Consider the following 23,613-nt stretch of genomic DNA (forward strand, 5'->3'; position numbering starts at 1 on the left):
CGTTCGAGTTTAGTCAGCCCGAGCTTGCGGCATATTGCTGAACAGAAAAGGTTACCAGCACACCGCAACGAGGGTCGTTTTCGTGACAAACAATACGGTCTGAGGCGGTGGGCGCCGGTTACTATAGAAACAGTGAGGCGCTCTGACCGCGAGCGCAACTTCTCAGAAATAATAGCTTCTCTGACTTTTCTCGGAGCTAGCGCTAACTCTACAGCTTTAGACGTTTGGTGATTTAGGAGGTAAACAAGTCTTGAAATGCTAAGAAGACGAAGATATTGATACTTTTAGTTGTTTTACTTAAAGTTACGTGGCGGTTTTCCGACGACTGAGCAGGTTTAGGGGGGCTTTATCTTCGAACAGCCCTGAGGTAAGCTAACCTAAGTCTAACGTAACGTATGTTAACCTAGCTAACCTGACAGGCTTTGTTCGAGGGGACGTGTTGAGGAGCTGTTCGGATTGTTTTACACTTTTTTTTCTCTAGTTTCAAAAGATATGTGTTATAACTGATGATTTTAGGTTAATCTGACTAATCAGTTTAGACGATATTGCCTTAAAAAAAGCTAACTTTACGCCTCCACCACGTTAGCTAACCTAGGTTAACGGTTTACAGGGTAGTTTAACTGACACCTGATGTGAAAGAGTGAGGGAGCCTCAACGCCCTCTAAGAGTCTCTCAGCCTCTTCTTCTTGTGACACTGCAGGAAATTTAGCAGCTGCAACCACAAAAGCCTCTTCCTGTTCCCTTCGACGTTATGATGAGGTATGTTACTGTGATGAAAGGTAGGTTTAGGGTTAGAAAACTAGATTAATCGAGCACATAGACCACGTAGAGTATCAGACATACTGGGAGACATTTAACTACCTTTTTCAGAAATGGCCTTTTTCTTGAAGTCACATTGGCCTGTTTAAACATTTTTTTCTGAGAAGCCTGAAGAAGGGGAAGGAAATACAAGTAGTGTTGACTAGGAGCTCAGCATCTACTGATGAATATGTTGATTGTTGCTGTTGTTTTGTTTTTTTCTTTTTAACCAATCACTGTTTTATAACTTTTCTAAAACTTATCACAAAGACAGATGCATGTTCACATGGTCTTAACAATGGAAACTGTTGATTAGAGCTTGGAAGAATTAGTGAAGGGGATTTACGCTACTAACACCACACACACATACACAAGTACTCAGGAAAAAAGGTATCAGTGATTCTAACTTCATGTTTCTCAGCATGACGAAATAATCCTTCGCCTGAAACTGATGCTCTTTTCTTTGTTCCCTGCAGCTTGCAACAAAGAGAGCAATGATGTTCTTTAACATCATCCAGTGGTTCTCTGTTATCCTGTGCTGTGGATCCTATAACATTTCTGCTGTCACATCTTCCACCTGCAGTCTCTCCCAAGTAGGCAAAATTTCTTGGATTGGACAAAATCAGAGTCATGTCTGAATTCCCACACGGCCAGACTATGAATGTTGTCTGCAAAAACTCAGACGATAAGGGGAGGCAGGCCCAGCCAGAGTCGCAACCGAGGAAGGATGAGAGAAAGGAATCGGGATTGGCATCTGCTGCAGTGCTGGAAAAGACCCAGGAGTTTTTCCAGATCTGTGACAGCGAGAGCAAGGGCTACATAACACGGACTGATATGAGGGTGAGGGATTCAGATGTCCTGTTTTTTGTATCACGTTTTTCCATATTCTTCTTGTTGATTTTTTTTTTTGTACGACCAAAATATACATAGATTTTAATAGTGAGTTTTTAAAATGGTTAAAACAGCCTTCAATGTTGGGACAGTAGGCAAAATGTAAATACAGTCTTGATTTGTGCATCTGCTTTGACCTGTATTTGAAGGAAAACAGTACAAAGACAAGATTTTTTATACTTTCTATATTATCATCTTCATTGTTTTTTATAAACATAAGTTCATTCTGAGCGTGCCTGCAACACATTCCGAAAAAGTTTAAAACTACGAACACTGTGTAATGTTCAAAAACCATCTTAAACCAGTGATGCACTCATGCTTAAGCATCCTTAAAGGATCATTCTGGAAAGGCTTGTTCTGTATAAGCCAGGATGAGATGAAGCTCATTACTTTGCCAAAAATGCGTCAGTAAAAATCCATCAGTTTAAGAATAAAAGGCCTCGTCCACCAAGTCCATGAGATAAAACATAAAACAAAGTATTGTGTTTTTGTACTGTTTGAAATTCAAAGCAGGTCCAACAGAACTTGCTAATCACTGCTCTCTGTTTTTATTAGAATTTCACATGCTGTCCCAAATGTTTTGGAATTGAGTTTGTAAACTTAAATGACCTGCCATAGACTGAAGAAAGCTTTCTCCTCACTGATTTATATTTAAGTGGACAGTCATGCACATATTTGTGGGTTAGACTACATTCCTTCTGCTCAGTAAAGCCTGGAATATTAGTGTTGATCCTGTTGATATCAAAGCCTCTTCAAATGTTCTCAGTGGAAGCTTCTTTGTGTCTGAAAACTTTGTTTGCTCGTGGTCAAAGTTTTCTTTTTATGTACAGTACAAGGTGCTGAATATAAATATTTATTAACCTCTGTGATGCTGCCAGTATTAGACTAAGGAATAAATATGTAATTGAAAACTTTGTGCTAGGTAGAGAAGTAGGTTAAGTTCGATGTGTGTAACATAAGAGTTGTTCAAGTTGATTCTGACTCCTGGTGACCAAATGGCTAGTGTTTCTTCAGAATATCTTGTGCGTCTTTGGACTTCTAAATAGTTTGTTTCAAGCATAATTGTCTTTTCCAGTGATTTTATTCTTCTGTTACAATTGTCTGGGCTATAAGTGAGAGGAGAGGCTTGATTTGGTCAAGGATGTATTTTTTGTTTTCTTAGCTGTCTAAGATCTTCACCAATACCAAAATTTAAAGGCATGTCTAATTTTCTTATTCTGCTTTTTATTGTCCAGCTTTTGCATCCATAAATAACAACAGAAAATACTGTAGCTGTAGAGACACATCCTTAAATTTGAAGATCTTTTCAAGTGCCTTCATCCTTGTTCTGTCTAGTCACAGCCTGTGTCACCTATTCCTTTTGCACTGTTATTAATTCCTGTGGGAATGATTTCTGGACCTCACTGTACTTATCAATATTTTTATGTCACTTTTTAAACCTGTAATGTCTGTGTCTAGTTCTAGTTCTTTGTTGACATATCCTTCGGTTCATTTTTCAGAAGTTGCACAGGGAGTTGCCGCTCTCTTCAGGGGAATTGGAGAATGTCTTTGACTCACTGGACTCAGACAGAAATGGCTACCTTACTCACACAGAGTTCTCCTCTGGATTCAGTGAGTTTGCATATAGAACGTAAGCTGTATACTACTGGAGATTCTAAGTCATGCTACTTCTAAGTATTACTAAAATGTAGTTACACTCATAAATACTTATCAGGTATGTTTTCTTTTATGCTCACAAAGACTTTCAGTGAGATATTTAATGCCTTGATTTGAGGTCTGTCTGAGTTTTAAAAAAGCTCAGGGTGAGCCTCAATATGTTTCCTTATTTTGTCCCAGGTAACTTCCTTCATGGACGCAGAATGAGTGAAGTAGAGGATCAAGTCAGAGGTCTCATGCAGAAGGTTCCAGAAGCTCTGTACCAAGTTGAACCACAAGCAGAGAAAGAGGATGATGAGGAGAGACACTTCAGCATGTTGATGGAGAGCCTGGGTGCTAGCAATGTCTTTGAAGAGTCAGTGTCTTTTGTGTCTTTATTTTTGAGAGTATCAGGCATGAATATGTATCAGGACATAGACATCCTCTCTCTCTCTCACTCTCTCTCTCTCACTCTCTCTCTCTCTCTCTCTCTCTCTCTCTCTCTCTCTCTCTCTCTGTATCCAGTCCCAGTGAAGTGCGTGAGCTGTGGGCTCAGCTCAGAAAAGACGAGCCTCACCTGCTGTACAACTTTGAAGAATTCCTGGCCCGCGTCACATCCCAAATAAGAGCAGTCCAACAAGAGAGGAAGGAGATGGAAAGTGCCCTCAGAAAGTAGGAGACCATGTTTTCTTGAATTATCAGACCTATGAATTACAGATGGCAAAGATCTGATACTTCTTATCATCACTATTGGTCTGGTATCAACAGAAAATGATGGATCACATATTGTTGAAGAAAAAAGCATACACTTGATTGAGTCCTGTAAAAAATCTAACCTGAAATAGTACATAATTGCTTGAAGTACATAAGAAAGCATCACGTAACCACAGTAATCACGTAACCTATTCTTAACTAGGAACAACGAGCAGCTAGGCATTTTAACTATTCCAATAGCTTTTGCCACATAATCATATATGTGTGCTAGCATGAATTGCAGTCTATAATATAGAGCACTACAGTTTCTTTATCTAATTACAGATGGTTACAATAAAGCTTATTTCCACAAGCACTTGAAGGGCATTAGAAATGTTATTTTAGCATCAAGCCAATAGTGGTGTACATTCACTTCCCCTCACAGGGTTTAATAATAATTATGGCAGTTTGGCTGACACTTGTACTTTGCAAAACATGCATGTATCATATTATTTACCTTGTGTGTTGTAGCATTTAGTGAATCTTGTAGTAAATACCTCAACTTAAAGTGTAAATCTTCACATTACTAGAGGAGCTGCTTAGCCTGTTAGCTGTCTGCTGAGTGGGTTGTGTTCTTAAGTAAATTTTGTTTAGAATGGACTTGAGCCTTTTATTTAATGTATAAGTCCCTGCACCAATTGTATTAGTGAATGCAGTCAAATCCTCACCGCAGTGTTCTAATGTAAAGCCTTTCCACAAGACAGGAGGCTGTTACTGCAGCAAAGCAGATTAAAACTCCCTACATTGAAATATTCCCTTTGAGAAACATTGGACAAAGGGGTGTCTACAAACCTTTGGACATATAGAGTTGGTTTCCCAAACGGGATAAGCCTAGTCTTGGACAATTTTTCCTGTCTATGGAGAATATCCACTCAGAATGCTGTGCAGTTCAGGACCAGGCTTAATCCTTGTCTGATAAACAGCATGAAGAAAACTCACTGTGACCATATGAGGTGACTGTTAGCATTACATAGACATTTACAGCAGAATTATTTAAAATCATTATAGGTTTAAGATTCTCTTAGATGTTCAAAGTGAAATGTGATGTACAATTTTGTCATGTGGTTTATGCCATGACGCCCTGTCAAATTTGAATTCATAGTGTTTCCACTTTGTAGAAAGAATCTTCCATCTGTGGTATTTTTGCCATGTGCTATGATCTACTTGTTCACCATGAAAGATTATTATAATACTCTATAGAATGCTTTTCATGTCCAGAGTCCTTTAGGAATTTAAAGGAACTTAAAAATGCATAATTATGTGAGCTCTAGCAACAGACACAGCTGAATGAGCTGTATGTCTGTGATCATGTAGTTGCTTTTACATGGTGAGGTCTGTAATACATTTCAGTGTCTAATTTAGCAGTTTTAAAAAATAAGTGCTGCTGTTAACTCCACAGCTGGGTAATATCCATTGGTGGTTTGAATATTTCTGTTAACCATGAATGAATGGTCACGTTGTTTAGTGTGTGTAATGCAAAGTTCCCAAAAATTTTTTTACAGAAACCCTCTTTTTTACAACAGAAAACCTTTTTACAGAACTAATTAGTTGTTTACATCTTAGCATGCCTTTGGATGTGTAAATACCGTGAAAAGTGTGTTAAAATGACTTGGCCTGAATGACCCATTTGTTTAACATTATGTGTGTGCATGCATGTGTGCACGTTAGATGCTCCTGTGTTATAGCAAATAACTAGTAACCTTTTGCTGCAATTTACCTCAAACGAAGCAGAGAAGAAGCAAAGAGTCTTGTTTCCTTTTTTTACAGGAAGGCCGCAACACATGATAGTGAAATCCAGCGGTTATACGAGGAAATGGAGCAACAGATGAAAAATGAAAAAGATCGACTGCTTCTCAAGGTGAAATGAATTCCTCTCTAACCATACTCTGCATTAAAAGGTAATCATGTTATAGCTTTCAATTCAAAAGGTTTTATTTTTGATGTTCCTGGAAGTTACAACAATCTACAGAAGAAGGCTTTAATTCCATAATTACATTTATGAGCTTTTAAAAAGACAAAACTGACTTACTGGCCGACTTAAAATCTGAATTTCTTAGTTCAGTTCTGGTTCTTCTAGGATTAGCCATCATCCTCTGCAACAGGTTATGGAATGTGTGTGGTAAAAGAAACATTCACTTTGTTTAAATAATGGCCTCTTTTCTCTCTGCAGGACTCAGAACGTCTGCAGCTGCGTAGTCAGGATCTGCAACAACAGCTTAGCAGCAAAGAGCAGGAGCTTGAGCAGCTCTTTCTCAAACAAAGGAGGGTGAGCGCTATTGAGACATTATTATAGATTTTGGAAAGTTTAAGAAGTGTACAAAATGTTTCAAAGCCTATATTTTAGAACATATACATGTGTGTAATATATTCCTGTTTTGCAAGAGAGAGTATTTTAACGCTCTGGGGTCCATAAACGCACCTGCACTTCAAAATCGATGCTTCTATATATCTTTTTCTTTCTTTGCGATACAAAATATGGTTCAAATATTTCCTGAATCTTATTACAAGATCATATGTGACTCACATCTGGAGTTACAAGGCTGTGAAGAGGGGTTGAGGTACACTTCATCTGCCTCTTACTGTATGTAAATGGTGGATTTTTTTGTCCATCTTCATTTTGTGTAAAACTGATTAATGGACAGTCAGGAAATGGAAACCCTTGATTTTTCATTCAGTTGGGCAATGGAGATCCATGTGAAATGGCATGCAAAGAATTTATAGCCACTGAAGTTGCTGTAGTAGTTTATGATGAATAATGATAATGAAGCATTTTGATGTGAAACATGGGTATTATTATATACAAGTGTCTTTAAAGGTGAATTTAAGACGTGCAAAAGCCAAAAACAAAAAGTCCTTATCCCCCAGAGGGTTGAAAGATGTTTCTATAGTAATTACTTGAGCATAACCTGTTCTAGTTGTCATGTCCCCCCTCCCCCCTCCCAGTTGGAGCATCAATGTCGAGAGCTGCACAGTGAGCAGCAGGAGAGTCGGGTTGAGAACATAAAACTGAAAATGACCAATGAGGAACTCTCACGCGAGTTGGAGCACACATGTCATGAGCTCTCATTGGCTCAAGAACAGCTAACCTTTCTACAGGAAAAGGCCTCAAGGCTACAGCAAGAAAGAGAGATGTAAGCCACACACAGACGGACACATGTGCATGTGTGTCTAATTCATCTTTTTTTTTCATCCAACACAACAGACAGACACATATACACCGATCAGATGTAACATTATGACCGCGTCCTTGTTTCTACGCTCATTGTCCATTTTAGCTCCACTTACTATATAGGTGCACTTTGTAGTTCTACAGTTACAGACTGTAGTCCATCTGTTTCTCTGATACTTTGTTAGACCCCTTTTACCCTGTTCTTCAGTGGTCAGGACCATTATGGACCCTCACAGAACAGGTACTATTTGGATGGTGGATCATTCACAGCACTGCGATGACACTGATGTGGTGGTGGTGTGTTAGTGTGTGTTGCGCTGGTATGAGTGGATCAGACACAGCGGTGCTGCTAGAGTTTTTAAACACATCAGTGTCACTACTACTGAAAATAGTCCACCAACCAAAAATATCCAACTAACAGCATCCTGTGGGCAGCGTCCTGTGACCACTGATGAAGGACTAGAGGATGATCAATACAAACTGTGCAGAAGCAGATGAGCTGTCGTCTCTGACTTTACATCTTTCAAGGTGGACTGACGAGGTAGGAGTGTCTAATAGAGTGGACAGTGAGTGGACACAGTGTTTAAAAACTCCAGCAGCACTACTGTGTCTGTGTCACTTGTACCAGCACAACACACACTAACACACCACCACCAAATCAGTGTTACTGCAGTGCTGATTCATGACCCAAATAGTACCTCCTCTGTGAGGGTCCATGGGAGTCCTGACCACTGAAGAACAGGGTAAAAGGGGGCTAACAAAGTATGCAGAGAAACAGATGGACTACAGTCTGTAACTGTAGAACTACAAAGTGCACCTGTATAGTAAGTGGAGCTGATAAAATGGAAAGTGAGAGTAGAAACAAGTACACATAAGTACACGTCTTTCACACAGGGAGATGTACAGAATCACAGAGGGACTCCAGAGGGAGAAGCAAAGCCTAATGAAACAGTTAGACCTGCTCAGGTGAGCCCCTGGAAAAATATATAGATTCAGGCACATATTGTCTATAACACTGTCTCACAGCCTGTGGGTGTTCTTTCAGAGAAATGAATAAACATTTAAGAGACGAGCGAGATGTCAGTTCTTCAGTAAGTATACTTATTCATTTCTCTTAATACAATGTTCATCTTTGTATTGTAGTCTACATTCTTTATAGAACACAAACCGATTCTGTTTTTGTATAGAAACGAAGTAACTCGTTGAAGAAACTCTCTCACACACAGCAAGCAGCCTCAACCCTAATAATGCATTCTGACAAAAAAAAGACTACTAAAAGGTAATAGATGTTTGTCTGATCGTTCTCACTTTTAGTGTTTGTCATTGGAATGGAAGTAAAGGCCTAAAATAGATGTGTTGGCTATTTGTTGCTGTAGACCATGGTGTTGTTTATCTTCTCTCTTTCTCTCTCTTGAAACAAGTGAGGTTGGCACAGAAGAATTGACTCAGAATGCACACAGGAAAACGTCCACCATGGTGAATGGCTGTGGCCCAAATTCAACATGTGAGGCCCAGCAGACTGCAGATGAGGGTTCAGTGTCTGGGAGTCCAGGGCTGGATGTGTTGGATGATCCCCCAGAAGGCTGGCCTTTGCGTAGGGTTATCTCCATCGAGGAGGACCACCTCCCACACCTGCTACAAGGAGAGCCTCAACCTTTACTCCACCAGCTGAGTGAGTTACAGAAGAGAGGAGAAGACGAAACCCAGATTGAACTGAACATGAGCCCTATTTATTCCTCAAACGTTTCCCTAGCCTCTGCACATTCACCTCCACCTGCCCAAGTGAAACCCTTCTCTAAACGGAAAGGAGGAAGAGGAGGTGTCCCCTCCTCACCCAGGGGCCAACCAGTGGGCAAGGAGACTTTGCAAAAGGCGAGTGATAATTCTGCCTAATAAATGAATTAACATAGTCAAAAATAAATTGTTTGATATTCCCTCTATGTCATAATACAAGTATATGTTATTTTAAATTAGATTTTTTGTGTTTGTGTCTTCAGGTTCCAGTGGAGGGTGCTGTGGCTGCCCCTCAGCGCCTTTTTAAGGTCGTTCTTGTGGGCAACTCAAGTGTGGGCAAAACAGCTTTTCTGCGTCGCTTCTGTGATGGACGTTTCCATTCGGCCACTGCAGCTACTGTGGGTCAGTTTCATCTTACATAAGTCTCACAGTTTCCCTGCTGCTGCAGATCTCTAGGGGATCAGGAAAGAGATCAATATATTTAAAATCGATCACTTTTAGATATTATAAGCTCTTACTACATCTTCCTCACCCTAATGACTAATAAAAATAGTCTGGTCTGTTGCTCAGCATCTACATATATGCAAGGATGTTGTGGCTGTGTTTTATCGGGTACTTGCATAGTTCAAAAAGTGGGCGTATTTCACAGCCCAATTAGCACTCAAAGAGGTGTTACACATTTTTAAGTGGTTAACCACTACCCACCTTTCTGGGTACTCACTTTTAATTTGAGAGCTGAAAACACGCTGTGGCATTTTAGTAGTATTTTAGCATGTGATTAAATATTGCACAGACAAACAAACAGACAGATTTGGAATATTAACTCCGGAAAATAACCCCTTTTTACAAACTAAGGCTTATTATTCAGTAACTACAGGGACTTGAATGTAAACCGGTTGAGCTATTTTATCATAGGTTATAGAAATGTGTAATACAATTTTCGACCTGACAGTGGGCCCTGGGCTTTTAAGAGGTTGAGTAAATATTTAAGTTTGTGTATTTGTTTGCATTCAGTGCATTTTTATATTGCTTATATTGCTTTCACTCTTGTAAAAGAAGGTGAAAGAATGTTATCACATGAAATGGCTTGGGAAGTCACACACCCTCCGCCTGAGTTCTGCTACAGCAGATTTCACAGCAGATTATATCAAACTCCATCAGTTTAACTCTTATTTGGGTTTCCCTGTTAGTCCTGATCATGAATCAGCGCACAGTACAGGCTGTTGTAATCTTACTTAACAATGCCACCTTGTGGCCATTGGTTGATAATGCGATTTTAAAATGGCCATTTTTAAAAACATGCAGCCAGTTTCTCAGATTAAGCCTAAAACATTCCACAGCTGATCCATTCCAGTTTACTCCAAGGCTAGACTTAAACCCAGTTTGAGAAACCTGCTTATTGTCTGTGTGTGTATGTGTATGTGTTAGAAAGATAGGTGAACAGAGGATGTGAAATATTGCTTTTCTGTCTCAATGTAAGGTATTGACTACAGAGTGCGGACTCTTAATCTGGAAGATAGTCATGTGGCACTTCAGTTGTGGGACACAGCAGGTCAGGAGAGGTGAGTGGTTGACTAATTAACTAACTTATCAGTTGCACTTTACTGACTTTTTTAGAAATACTGCACAGTATTTGACAATATTAATTATTTGACTGTGGAATGTAGATGTTACTCTTCTCTACCATCAACTTGTACAGGCTGGTGAAGCAAAAGCTTTCTAAATGTTTTGTTAGCATCTTCATCTCAGTGATTTTTATATAGCTTGTTGTTAACTAAATGATAACTGGCTAGCAGTTCCAACCTACACTGGTAAAAAGGCCTGAACTGGTCATAATTGAAGCACTAGCTCAAATAAAGATTATTCTTGCTGAATGTCAGACATGGCAGAGTGACAATGCTTTACATGTGCTGGGTAGATTTGCTTCCCCCGTCTAAATCTGTAGTGTGTTACCTAACATAGGCTGCACTTATATTGTTGAAGTACTGTATTCAGTTTGACCTATTCAGAGGAAAAGTTGAAAAAGCTGTGTGAAATGAAATGTACGTCATGTGCAGTAATGGCTGAGAAATTTTATTTTTCAATTTTTAAATTTGAAAGTGCCAGCTGCCCTGAACTCACGCTACATCAGGCATGTGGTTAATGGGGTCCATCCATCCATCCATCCATTTTCTAAGCCGCTTCTCCATCAGGGTCGCGGGGGTTAATGGGGTGTGCATTCAAATAGGAATTAGAGAATATAATACACTGTAACTACTATTTTTATTTTTAAATAAAACATGAAAATTAAATTATTAGAAGTTTGTGCATCATTTCTTTTTTCCTTTCCCAAGCCCTGTAGGTGGACCTGAAACCCTGTACTTTTTCCCCCTGAAATTCACTGACATTGTGCTTTCTTTACACAAAGTAGCTTTGAAAAATATTAAACATAGCCTTTTAACTTGAAGCTGATCTATTTATGTTTGGAAAATATTAGAAAATTAGAGATAATAGAGAAGTACATAACATAACATGCAGAAGAACATTTTGTCATATAGCTTGTGTTAAGGTCCTGGTGTTTTTAAGCTGTACTAATGATATGCGCATGCTCGGTAGGTATTTCAGTACAAATCTTACATCATGCAGCTTTAATCAGTGATGTCTCAATTTCAGCAGTATAAAGCAGACTGTTTTGTCTGTTTATGCAAAACATGACTTTTTATGGCATTTTCTGGATACTATGTTCACATTAATTCATTACATTAAACCATTGTAAGTTTTCATGTCTATTAATTAGGAGGTTTTAGCAATGCAAAGTACCCCTTTAGATGGGCTAATGATAAAACTAATGCTGGTGCTAGCTGGTGTGTTATATAGGAAGTGCTTATCATCTGGAACACAAGATCTTTTAGTAAACTTTAATGAAACAGTACAAAGGATGCATTAACATTCCTTTTTACACAGAATGTTTTTAACTGCAAATACAAGCGCTCACAGTCCTGTTCAAGCTATGTGTCAGCATCCGAGTTAAGAAAAGGTAACTAAGCTAGATCACAGATCTTTATTAATAGTTTTGATAGTTGCGAGTGCCATATTACAATGTTAGAAAAATCCAAAACTTACAGCTTCAGGAATTAAATAATAACAACACCACCAACCAGAAGATTAGGATAGCCATCTTCCATCTTGTAGCCTAATTATTCTGACTAATTTACAGCCCTTACCATTCTCACTGAGGTTTGTTCTGAGGAGTTCTGTCTGAATTTTTCGTTTGCTTGACAAAGAAAGTAGCACCTAGAGATGGCTGTTACTGGCTGAGAGGCATTTCAATCATTGTTTTAAAATGGGTTATGATATGAACTGAATTCAATAAACTCAAAAAGGAGGAAAATTGAAAACAAATGTTTTGCCTACTCATCATTATTATTGCAGTTGTCATTATTAGTATTTTTAAAATTAGTACTATTAGTAATATTGAAAAAATGGCTATTTACCGAGTGGCTAGGAAAGTTTAGGCATCCACCAGTTATCTACTGTGGTAGGTGCATAAAAAAGTTTGTAAAAGTTGTACCCTGTTTGAATATACTATCATCAAAAAACACTAACCCCTCTATTTGACAGAACAAAAATAAACAAATGCAATTTTGTCTCAACCTTCTGCAGGTATCGGAGTATTACCAAACAGTTTTTCCGCAAGGCTGATGGTGTGGTGGTGATCTATGACGTAACCATGCACAGCAGCTTTAGGTCAGTGCGCCCCTGGCTTGCCAGCATACAGGAAGCAGTGGGGGACCCTATTCCAATCATGCTCCTTGGCAACAAATCAGACAAGGAGAATATGAGAGAGGTGCCGGCTAAAGAGGGGAAAAGGCTAGCTGAGGTAAAATCTAACACACTACAAAGTACAATATTCATCTATAGATACAGCCCATGTTCGTTGCATTGATGGAAGCACAGAGCGATACAGTAAACTGAACAATTCAGTGAAAACAGTTCAAATCTCATTATGAGAACCCCTACAAAGTTGCCTCATCCCACTGTACAGATTGCACAGACATTCCTTCAGCACTGATTTCCATTCAGATTTGTCTTCTCTCGTGTTTAACAGGAAACAGGTCTGATGTTCTTCGAGTGCAGTGCTTACACAGGTTACAATGTGCTAGAGGCCATGTTACATCTAGCCAGGTAAGGGACAGTAGCTTTGCAGTGAATGGTTTTCCATACAATATTTAATTGCATACAAGATATAACTTTGTTTTTGTAGAATTTTTATCTAGAACTGTAACCCAAATCAAGCAGCGAAACAGGAAACCGCAGCAGTGTGTCTGGTGGCTTTGACAGGAAGGTGGGGGTGTGGGGAATTATTTGTTGTGGTTTTTCTTTGTTCCTTTTTGGTGTATTTGGTTAAAATTTGTTTCATTGAGAGTGAGAGAACAAAAAGAAAGAGGAAATTGGTGACCAGTAATTGTCAGTTACAGTATTCACACTGCAACAGAGAGTGATATTTCATACTGTTTTTCATGCTGTGAAAAAAAGTGTGTAGGCCCAGCTTGTCCAAAACATAAGGTTTTTGATTTAGTTACATGGTAATAAAGGCCATTCTGAGGGACCCGGATGATTTGGCCATAAGAATATATTGCAGTGTAAAATTTACCTTTCAAATTTCTTTAGTTTAGATATGTTCTATCCTATTAGAAATAAGTTTATTATCCAGTTTTCATGAACTTCAGGCTGTGAGTATTCAGGGAAGGAGCATGGCTTGAGTCTTTTCCTCCCATGGGTCTGGAAGGAGGCCACCCCACCCTGACCATCAGCTTCAAAAACAGTTTGTGCCCTAGTCCACACCATTATCACATTACCATTGAAATACTGCACAAACTAGCATCTGATGAATGAATAAATTACCAGTGTGAACAGTTTTAAGGATTGTTTTACTCTGAGTTTGTACTGTCTCTCAGTGGTATTGTATGACTTGTTGGGCTTATATTGAATATGGCACATAAAAAATCCCTAATAAATCATAAACAAAAGACAGAAGAATAAAGAAGCTTAAGATGGAGAATTGTTATAGTGTGATTTACAATCTATTAAAGTTCAAACCATATTCGCTATTTTTTTGTGTGTGTTTACTGAATAGAAATGCTGCAAATGGGCAATCTGCTGACTCTTGTTTATCTCTTGTTAACTGATTGTGTATTTGTTGATTCAGAGTGCTGAGGGAGCAAGAGGACAGAGTGTGGGAGAGTACAGTGCGGCTGGTGGATCAACCAGTGAAGAAGAAATCCTGCTGCAAGTGACCACACTTGCACACGCATACTCTTTCCATAGACTTCAGTGTAACTGTACTTACATGCTGCTCTTCCCACAGTTAAACCCAACCCTAAACCTAACTTCGGAAACCAAAAGGAAATCTTTTGACTTGTATAAGACATAATGTGACTGTGACAAGAAGAGAGGAACTTACAATCTCTCTCTTCTGTTCACTACTTTGTCTATAAGCTGGTATTTGGTTAACAGAGTGTAACAAAAACACATTTCTTTGCCTTTTGTTGTGCAGAGAAATAAGTTGATTTGATCATATCAGTAATGAGGATAGATGATAAAAAGCTGTGGTCTGCTCATGAAAATTATATTTTAAATATTTTATATGCTGTTAAAAATCAACAAACAAAATTCAGTCTAGCAATTAATGTAACAATAATAAAACAAAAAATAGTGTGATATTCAGCAGTTGCTTCTGTTTACACCCTAAATAGGATGTGCAAGCAAAGAAGCACACCAGCAATGAAGAGTATTTTGTTTGTTGGCTACAAGCATTAATCTCCTGTGTCAGCTTTGCTAGAAAACACTCCTAGTAAAACCTTTATATAAAGATGGATACAAACTGAGTTGTAAAATATTAGAAACATTTCTGTTCTTTCAGGATTTTATGTTATTCTGTGTATGCATATTGTTATCTGAATGACAATGTTATATTAAATAAAACCTATTTTTGGTTATTTGTAATTCAATCTTGTGATGCTGAAGTAAATGTAGTAGAAATAGCACTCATTTACTCATCTCTGATTTATTTGCCTGTTCTTACCCCAGATTTCCAAGAAACTTAACAAATGTTTGCTTAAAATGTTAAAATTATGTGCCAAAAATATTAAACATTGACCTTAAAAAAACAAAAAAAAACAGAACCAGTACTGTGATTCTTGAAAAAGAACATCTTAACTCATTAAAAGCAACGAGTCAGAAAACATGCTAGCCACAATATTAAACCATTCAAACACCAAGCAGATAACAAAATTAACAGTTACATACATTTGCTCATGAGGAATAAGTTAAATTATTTGAAAATAAGTAATAAAATGTCTTGCTCTTAAATACTTATCTTTCTCCATGCGGTTAAAATAATCATCCTGTAGAGCCTAAAATGTGCACATTAAGTGTTTTATTTAAGGAACTATGTCACCTCTTTTTGTGTCACTTTGCCTTATATATTACTGTTCAACGGTGTACTTTCTGCCATGCTTTCTTTTCTTATGGTTAAAATAAAGCACAACTAAGACATTCTCAAGCTCTTTGACAGTTACATTCAGTGATGCTCTCTTACAGCCTTGTGTTTTGCAGAGTTGGAGGACTGATGACACTATTGCTCTTTGCGCTGGTTTTGCACTGATGATGACATCACGTTGCACTTGAGTTGTCCTCTTAGTCTCTCCTGTTTGGTCAGAACATGTAGCAGCAAGTGATTTAGCCTCCTCTCGCTTTCTCTGCTCAGCTCAGTTTTGGGGGAAATGTTGCCCCCTGGTGGAGCCCTACCGCATCTTGTAGTCATGGGAAATGGCTGCATCACAAAGCTGCCCTTTGAAATCCAACTCAAAGGTGAAGTCCAAGTCACGCTGGAGAAACAAAAAATGAATGGGGGGGTTCAGTGACTGTTCCAGTAACTGCAGCTTTTAGTATTCACTCTTTCTTTGTCTTCCTTCATCTTTTCTATTTTACAACACCTACACTGATCCTGTCCTCCTCCTGCCAGCTTGGCCCTTGTTCATTCTCGCTCTGCTTCTCTGTCTCTGCCAAGGCACCCACTCTCTTTTCTCTCTCCATTCATTGCCTCTTACCTCATTGTTTTCATTGGGCTTCACAGCGATGCTGCCTAGGATTTCCTCTCCTCTCCGTACGGTTAGGTAGTCCTCCAGGTAAAATACTGTCTGCTTCCAGTGAGTACTGGGAGCATCAGGGGCTGAGAACATGAGCAGAAAATGAAAAATCTGTATGCTTGTAAACATCAGGGGAATAGAGAATTAGAAAAACAATGATTTGCATTTTGTAATACACATGAGGTTTGTTTTTAACAGTCATTGATGTGTTCTCAGAGTTTGTCAGTGGAGCTAAACCTGTGGAGAAGCCCGTTTTCTTGTGACACTTGGTGAACTCTATGTTGAAGTAGGTGACAAGGGCATGAATGTAGTCATTCCTCTGGATCTGCAGGCAAAAAGCTGAGGTGAAGGTCAGGTCCTCTAGTTTCACTGTATAAATGTCCACCTCCTGCAAGGTACCAACAACATAAAACTAATTTCAGTGCTTCAGAGGTTTTTCTTATTTACCTTTGTACTATGATGAGTGAGATGGGAGAAAATAACCTAAACATAATTTCCACTTGAAAGTTTGAGGACTACAATTGCACATGCTTCTAACTATGTTGTGTAATAATAATAATAATAATAATAACAATAATTATAATTTATATAGCACTTTTTATGCTGGTGGCAGCTCAAAGTACTTTACAGACGGGTGATACAGGAAAAAAGCAATACAGGAATTAAGTATTAATTTAGAATCATAAGAAAAAAACAGATAAAAGATAAATACAACGAGACATGGAATTTGTATTAAATGCTACGTTAAAGAGATATGATTTTAGATTCTTCTTAAAACTGAGCACTGAGCTTGACTGTCTAATAAAAGGTGAATTGAGTTCCACAGTTTTGAAGCAGAACAACTGAAAGAGTCTTTCCATGTTTTCTGTATTTTACAGAAGGTGTTTGTTGAAGGTCAGTATCTGCAGATCTAAGATCACCTGCTGGAACATAAACAGACAGACACTCTGTGATGTAAGTGGTGCTTTAAGGTCATTCAGAGCCTTAAAAACTAGTGGCAGAACTTTAAAATCTATTCTGAATGATACAGGTAGCCAGTGCAGTTCTTTTAAAATGGGAATGATATGAACTCTCTGTCTTTTTTTTTGTTAGGATCCATGCTGCTACATTTTGTACGAGTTGTAGAGGCGGTTGTGTTTTCTTAGAAAGTCCAGTGAGCATTACAAGTGAGAGCATTACAGTAATCAAATTTGTTTGTAACAAATGCATGAAGAGGTTTCACACTTTAGCAGTAGTTCTCAAATGATAGAAAGCTACTTTAGTGACTGTTTACATGCAGGAAAGAACCGAGCTCACATCCAGGATTCATACATCAGGTTTGGTTTATGAAGCTAAAGATCCAAGTTTTTCATAACCAAGTTTCCTCAACAAATGCACATCTGTTCTGAAAGGGTTTTTTTGTTGGTTTAGATTATATTCCAGACTGTTCTCAGGTATTATGGTAAATGTTGCTGCAGATGTTAGACAAGTACTAGCTACTCATCCTAAATCTCTAGACTATTTTTATCATATTGTCTGTGTCCACAGAATACAGTGCTGAATGGACAAAGCTTCCCCTGAGTTTTTGTACATTGTATTAGCAGTAGATCATTAACTCTATTCATTGATCCATTTGTTCATCTCATCTTTTCATTCATAAAATCCAACAAAGAAGCAGCAGGCCATTCTTCAGTTCAAAGAGCCTTATCCCCCAGGTGTTTCATGAGTTCACCAATAGAAGAGTCAGTGAAGTGCACACTGATACTGAAATCTCTCTTCTCTCTCACTCTCATCTGCCTGGCTTTATGTTTTCTCTCTGTCCTTATGTGGATGCCTCTTTTTCTCTTGATATTTCAGAGAAAAGCAGAATGTAAAATAGCAGCAATTCCATCTCAAGAACTACTTATAATAAAGTAGACGTATATGCCATTATCATTGTAGTCTAGACTATTATCCTCAGTCATTAGAAAGATGATATTTTCAGATCTTTCCTCTTTCATAGACGTTATGTCTGCTTCCCACATTTGATTGACAGGTGGAGACCTTGAGATTTCCCAATGGCATTTGCTGGAAAACATGCAGGACTCATTTATAGTGTTTTTTCTTCTAATGAATAATACTTTAATGCTTTCTAGAAACCCTGTGATTTGACATTACAATAATGTTGAGTAGTTTCAAAGTTATGATGATCAGTTTCCATTTGCTAATAGACTAGTTATAACAGATCTATTCCCCGAATGAGCACTAACAAATGACAGCAATTTCCACTTTGGTATCAAGTAAAAGGTGTTGCATATAAGATGATCTGTACAAATGCTCTGTGAGTGTTTTGACAAATAACCAAGCGCACACTGTCTGACAGAAAAATGTAGTTCTGTGATAATCATGCAATTACTGAATGAATGCAGCTTATTGAATTAACAGTATTCTTACCCTTTTATTCTGAAAATCATATTACATCACAATATGTAACAATGAAATCGCAATATAATATTTTGGTTACATCATGCAGCCCTAGTATGAGATGCACTCAGAGTCAGTTGAAGTGATGAAAACAGTTTAACACCTTGTCACCAAACAGCCCCTTAATCATAATTAGATCGTTATGTAACGCCCACACAACATGTGTCCTGAGGTAGCGCCTAGTCAATCTGCTCTATGAATCAGAGCAGGGCTTTCACAAAGAGCATGCTTAAGCACTCGCATTCACATTCTCATTCTCCGCCTGTCAACCCACACACTCACATACCCTCTGTGTCCATACCTTAATAAGGCAGGAGTTGGTCACCACTTGTTTGGGATCCACAATATCAACCAGTGGTTCCATCAGAGCAACGTTCCGTATGCAGGTCATGTCGAAACCGTAGACGTTCTCCCACCCTAGAGGAGAGAAGGAGACTAAACTTTCTCTATCTCTGTGAATGTAAGCAAATCAAGTGAAGTCAGATACTTAGATGTTTTTAGTTAGAAAGTGAACATAGAGTGGAATTCTATGGCAGAAAGTTGGGTCCCTACTTTGCAATGCTACCATTAAAATATAATAGAAAAAAGTGTTGCTTCTAATTGCTAATCATTATCAGCTATGATGGATGATTAATAGATTAGTGTAGTGCTACAGCATGAAACATAAAACCAGAACCACTTGGGTGCTTTTCTCTCAGTTTGATTCTTGCAGTGAGGTGTTCTGGTCTCTCTTTGGGTCACATATGAATAATCAGAAGGGCTGTGGGTCAGCTGCTTGGAGCATTTGACATTGTGTATTCTTTTTTAGCTGTCTGCCCTGGAAAGTCTGTGTTGTTAAACTAAGTGAGTGAGTCGAACCGTTCTGTTAGGAACCCCTCTACAGATCTCATTAGGCATTCTGACGAGGAGAAGTTGTGATGCCATCTGTTGTGTGTGCTTACAGAGCTGAGCATGAATGGTATGTGGCATTGCTCCAAAGAACTCTTTTCTCTTTTTGGTACCTTCATTTTTAAGATTACAGAGAACTATTTTTAACCCAAAGCAGCCAAATTATTTACTCTGTCTTAGTCTCAGCCTAAGAGGGGAGACGCTGGATGTTCCTGTCCAGTCACACAGTGTAGCCCCGACCTTAGTATAACAGTTGCTTGAAAAGATCACACTAAAACATTACACAAAAATGTATGCATTCACAAAAACTTGCTCTGTTTTATTTTCACCACACAGTCTGGCTGTCCCTCTGTGTCCTTATCTTTCTGTTCCTCTTTCTGTATCGCTTACTGTTTTGAAGTCTCCCGATCCCTTCGGGCCTGAAATAGATTCATTCCTGTTTCTGGCCGCCTTTGATTACATTGAGGCAAATCACACTCTTCCATCCAAAAGAGAGAAAAAGGGATTGAAGTAAAAGAGACTTGTGCTGGAGGCCAGAGGCAAAATCCAATAAGGATCTCTCTCTCTCTCTCTCTCTCTCTCTCTCTCTCTCTCCCTCTCTCTCTCTCTCTCTCTCACTTTTCTATCTTTTTCTTTCTGATTCAATGAATTTATACCATTTGTAGTTCATTTTGAGTGCTTATATGTGTCTGGTTCTGTATGCGTGTTAAAATCTACTCACAATGGATTTTAAAATCTTTGTATTGTCTGTCCTCGATGGCCACCACGTACAGTGTTGCTCTGTCTGGGAACATAAAGCCTCCGGGCTTCTGAAAAAGAAAATGAAAAATCATTTTCATTCTCGCTGTCTGTTCCTCCTATGTGCAGAGTTCACCCTCGTCCTTGTTATATACAAGCAAATGTGAATGTGCTAAAGTACTCCTACTTATAAACACTTTCCAACTACTTGTCCTGTGTAATGATTTAGAGTGAATTATTATTATTATTACCAATTTTAGCCACTGTTTGTTTTAATTGTCTAAATGACTTAGGCCTTGTCTGAACACATGCAAACACTCACTAACCAGCCACTTGTCCCTGGCATAGATGACGGTTTTCAGCATGGACTCATAAAAAAGACAGTAGCCCATCCATTCAGAGACGATAATGTCCACCTGATCCACAGGCAATTCTGTCTCCTCCACTTTCCCCTTAAAGATGGTAATAACTGCAAGACACAAAGGCATACATACTACACAGTGCAATAGTCACCAGCCCTGCTCCTGGAGATTTACCTTCTTCCAAAATAAGTCAAATCTAACACACCTAATACAACTAATTATGTGTACTGCTGATCTGAATAAGAGGTGTTCAATCAGGTTTAGAAGTGAACTGTTAGGATCAGGGTTGGAGACCACTGACACAGAAAAACAAGCGGGGGTCGCGGTGGGGGGAGGGGGGCACTGTAGACCGTATATAAAATACAATGACATTCAGGCTTGGAATGTAATGGCATACCAGTATTCTGAATACATATTCAGAATACAGAAATCAAGAATCTGTATTCAGTCACTTTTTAAAGGCAGTGTATTCAGAATACAGGCACACTTTACATTTTTAGAAGAATACATTTTAAACACCCACTATTTAAAAATATACTTTCACAGTTTAAAAATATATACATATACCATCTTTAAAAGAAACACCATCAATTCTTGTGTATAAGTTTAAAATCTGTGCATGACATCTAAAGATCTTCTTTAAAAGAGAACTCAAATATGCCTTTACAAATGCTGAGGTTCTTGCTAAAGCCTGAGTAGACTGATAAATCAATGTGACAAACCAGTTATTAATCTCAGTTTTACTGAACTCAAGGTGATTCATGAATGATAAGCTTCAGTGCCGTACCAGACTTGTGCATGCATTCCATGGCAACTTACATACAGGTCATTAACTGAAAATCACACAGCTACCCACTTTATAGTCAAATTTGCAAGATTTTGTTATTGGGATATGACAAATTGTTTGCTTAGTGCATAAGATGACAGTGGGATGGTGGGACAGCCCTGATGGCCAAAATAATGCTGATCATTTTTTAGATATCCTTTGAATCATTCGAAGTAAATTCAATGTATTAAAATAAAAATGACATGAAGAAAACTGCCACTCAGTAATAGTAAGGAACCGTGAATTAAATCATAAATCAGAAGAGCAGTTCCCTGTGTGCCTTACCAATGTGTTTTCTAAGTGTATCCTGAATATTTTTTATTTTTATGTTTTGCAGTGGAATTAATTACTGAATACTTTTAACACTATAACAAGTAAAGTAAAAGTAAAGTAGCTCAAGCAAAGCTGGTTTTATCCTGATGAATTAATGACACATAAATGCAGCAAGTATAATTACATGAAAAGATTGCCCAAGAAATTAGATCTCCTGCTTTGAAGGTGAGGTTTCTTAGCTGGGAGTGATAATTTGGGGCTAAGATGATTGATGTCTCTTTTTTCTCCATATTTTTTTCTCCACCCATCTCTGCTTCTCTGCATCTCTCTTTTCTTTCAGCGGGGTGAGCTGCCAGTCTCCAATTACTGATTTGAAAGAGGAAGGGTGTGTTGAGGGAGCTGTGTGTGTGTGTAAGTAGTGATTCCTCTCCTGCTGACTCAAAGCCCCCTAACCACCCGACCCCCCCCGTCCCACACACACACACACTGATTTCCAGTGTTAATCAGAACTGTTGCGGACTGATTTAGCTAAACAAGAACTTCTGCTGTCACACCACGGGAAGCAAGAGTCATGGAGCAGGAAGTGGGTGTGCTATTTCCTGTGAGATGGAATGCTGCTTGCAAACTGGGAAATGTGTCACCCTTTCCTCTCCATAGGCATACATCCTAAACAAATGCTGTGTCCTCAGGGAACCTGAGACCTTTGCAGTCCTTTCACCCAGTGCCTTTTCTCTATTGGATATTCTGTGGTGGTATTAACAGGCTGCTTACGCTGGGGTTTTTGAGCTGTAGGTCTTACCGTTGTCCAGATGATTTGATTTGATGATTTTCTCAGAATACTCTGATATACTTGAGCATTCAATCTGCAAAATAAACACAGACATGCAGCAGAATGAGCGCCATTGATTATAATATGGTACTGCAGATTTTGTTCATCTGTTGTTGAGACCCATAGTCAAATTAGGTGTCCTCTTTCTGTTAATGCAGGCTTTCACACCACCTCTGTGTGATTTTTAATGTGAAATGCTTCGGTGGTGTTATCATCATATTTTAGCTCTGGTATTTGACTCTGACAAATGTGTGATACATAATTCCTGCTTAATGGAAAACAAGGGTGAAAACTAAAAGGACAGGGCCTTTATTTTGACAACAAGGTTTTTTTGCCTCTTCTTTTCTCGCTCCTTTTTTGTTTGTTTTCCCCAATTTTATTAGTTGTGTGCTTTCCTGTACCACTTTAGTGTGCCTCCATGCAGTACTCTTTGACCAAAATGCACTTAGAGGATAGTGCTAACTGCACAGTTCTGGATATTTGACCTAGCACATGCCCATCATTGGCTACACTATTTTTTTTTAAGAAATAGAGGTTAATGATACTATAGGTGCCATAGAAGAACTTCTTTTGGTTCTGCAAAAACCCATTTGTAGTGGATCGTTCTTTAGAGAATCACTTTTGGAAATGAGATGTCTTGAGTGTGAAGAACCCTTTTCAAAGTTTAAAGAATATCATTATAATATAAAAGGTTCCAGGATGAACCCTTAAAAGCACTTTACATTATGTGGAAATGTAAAAGGTTCTTTACATTCACAGATTATCAAAAATATTTTTTCTCAAAGTTGTTCTTCAGAAAGGTCCTAAAAAGACCCACATGGGATTCATGGCGTGTTCTTAAACTGCAGAAGTGTTCGCTTTGAGGTGTTTGTTTTGTGCTTTTGAGTGTACTGAGAGTCTGTTCTTACCTAAGAGCAAATAAGAAAACAATGGTGAATTTCAGAATCTTCGTGAAAACTGAGTAAGTGGGTTTAAGAATGATTTGCTTCTTAAGAACAGTTGGTGAATGAGGCCCATTGTTCTTTATGGAATCAAAAGTTATTCCTTTATGGCTTCACTCAAAGAACACTTTTTATTTAGAGTGTAACATTAAGGCTGCACAATATATCATTTGCTAATGGTTATCATAGTATTGGCCTTGGCAA

The 23,613-nt window shown here is 38.4% G+C and overlaps 2 protein-coding genes across 10 annotated transcripts in view; one reads left to right on the plus strand and one right to left on the minus strand.

Moving 5' to 3' along the window:
- On the plus strand, window positions 1-15,129 carry cracr2ab (calcium release activated channel regulator 2Ab). 7 transcript variants are annotated; one of them, XM_017712218.2, is made up of 19 exons: window positions 1-367; window positions 701-759; window positions 1,073-1,188; window positions 1,275-1,638; window positions 3,189-3,300; window positions 3,526-3,700; window positions 3,850-3,996; window positions 5,845-5,935; window positions 6,248-6,343; window positions 7,021-7,208; window positions 8,141-8,212; window positions 8,292-8,337; window positions 8,434-8,525; window positions 8,668-9,118; window positions 9,244-9,382; window positions 10,461-10,542; window positions 12,623-12,839; window positions 13,068-13,144; window positions 14,169-15,129. In XM_017712218.2, exons 4-19 carry the CDS (start codon window positions 1,429-1,431, stop codon window positions 14,254-14,256), a joined length of 2,283 nt encoding a protein of 760 aa, XP_017567707.1. In that variant the 5' UTR covers window positions 1-367; window positions 701-759; window positions 1,073-1,188; window positions 1,275-1,428; the 3' UTR covers window positions 14,257-15,129. The 7 variants fall into 7 exon arrangements, with proteins under 7 accessions (XP_017567707.1, XP_037395710.1, XP_017567708.1 ...); XM_037539813.1 differs by lacking the exon at window positions 1,073-1,188 and having other exon boundaries at window positions 1,275-1,391; window positions 1,481-1,638; XM_017712219.2 differs by lacking the exon at window positions 1,073-1,188 and having other exon boundaries at window positions 611-759.
- The window catches only part of prmt8b (protein arginine methyltransferase 8b), a 16,021-nt gene continuing 7,418 nt past the window's right edge, over window positions 15,011-23,613 (minus strand). For all 3 annotated transcript variants that reach the window (XM_017712223.2, XM_017712222.2, XM_037539818.1), the window contains exons 4-10: window positions 22,439-22,502; window positions 20,505-20,647; window positions 20,162-20,249; window positions 18,854-18,969; window positions 16,348-16,498; window positions 16,072-16,193; window positions 15,011-15,849 (exon numbers count right to left, since the gene is read on the minus strand). In XM_017712223.2, the coding sequence (XP_017567712.1) occupies window positions 15,766-15,849; window positions 16,072-16,193; window positions 16,348-16,498; window positions 18,854-18,969; window positions 20,162-20,249; window positions 20,505-20,647; window positions 22,439-22,502 (768 nt within the window). In that variant the 3' untranslated portion in view covers window positions 15,011-15,765. The remainder of the gene's footprint in view (window positions 15,850-16,071; window positions 16,194-16,347; window positions 16,499-18,853; window positions 18,970-20,161; window positions 20,250-20,504; window positions 20,648-22,438; window positions 22,503-23,613) is intronic.

This window comes from Pygocentrus nattereri, chromosome 1 (assembly GCF_015220715.1).
Source record: "Pygocentrus nattereri isolate fPygNat1 chromosome 1, fPygNat1.pri, whole genome shotgun sequence".
Lineage (NCBI taxonomy): Eukaryota > Metazoa > Chordata > Actinopteri > Characiformes > Serrasalmidae > Pygocentrus > Pygocentrus nattereri.

Bases quoted from the DNA above. Each gene is read 5' to 3' on its own strand.
- cracr2ab (XM_017712219.2), top strand. From the start codon at position 1,429: ATGTCTGAATTCCCACACGGCCAGACTATGAATGTTGTCTGCAAAAAC. The intron at 5,936-6,247 runs GTGAAATGAATT...TTCTCTCTGCAG, and splicing joins AAGATCGACTGCTTCTCAAG to GACTCAGAACGTCTGCAGCT. The intron at 9,119-9,243 runs GCGAGTGATAAT...TTGTGTCTTCAG, and splicing joins GCAAGGAGACTTTGCAAAAG to GTTCCAGTGGAGGGTGCTGT.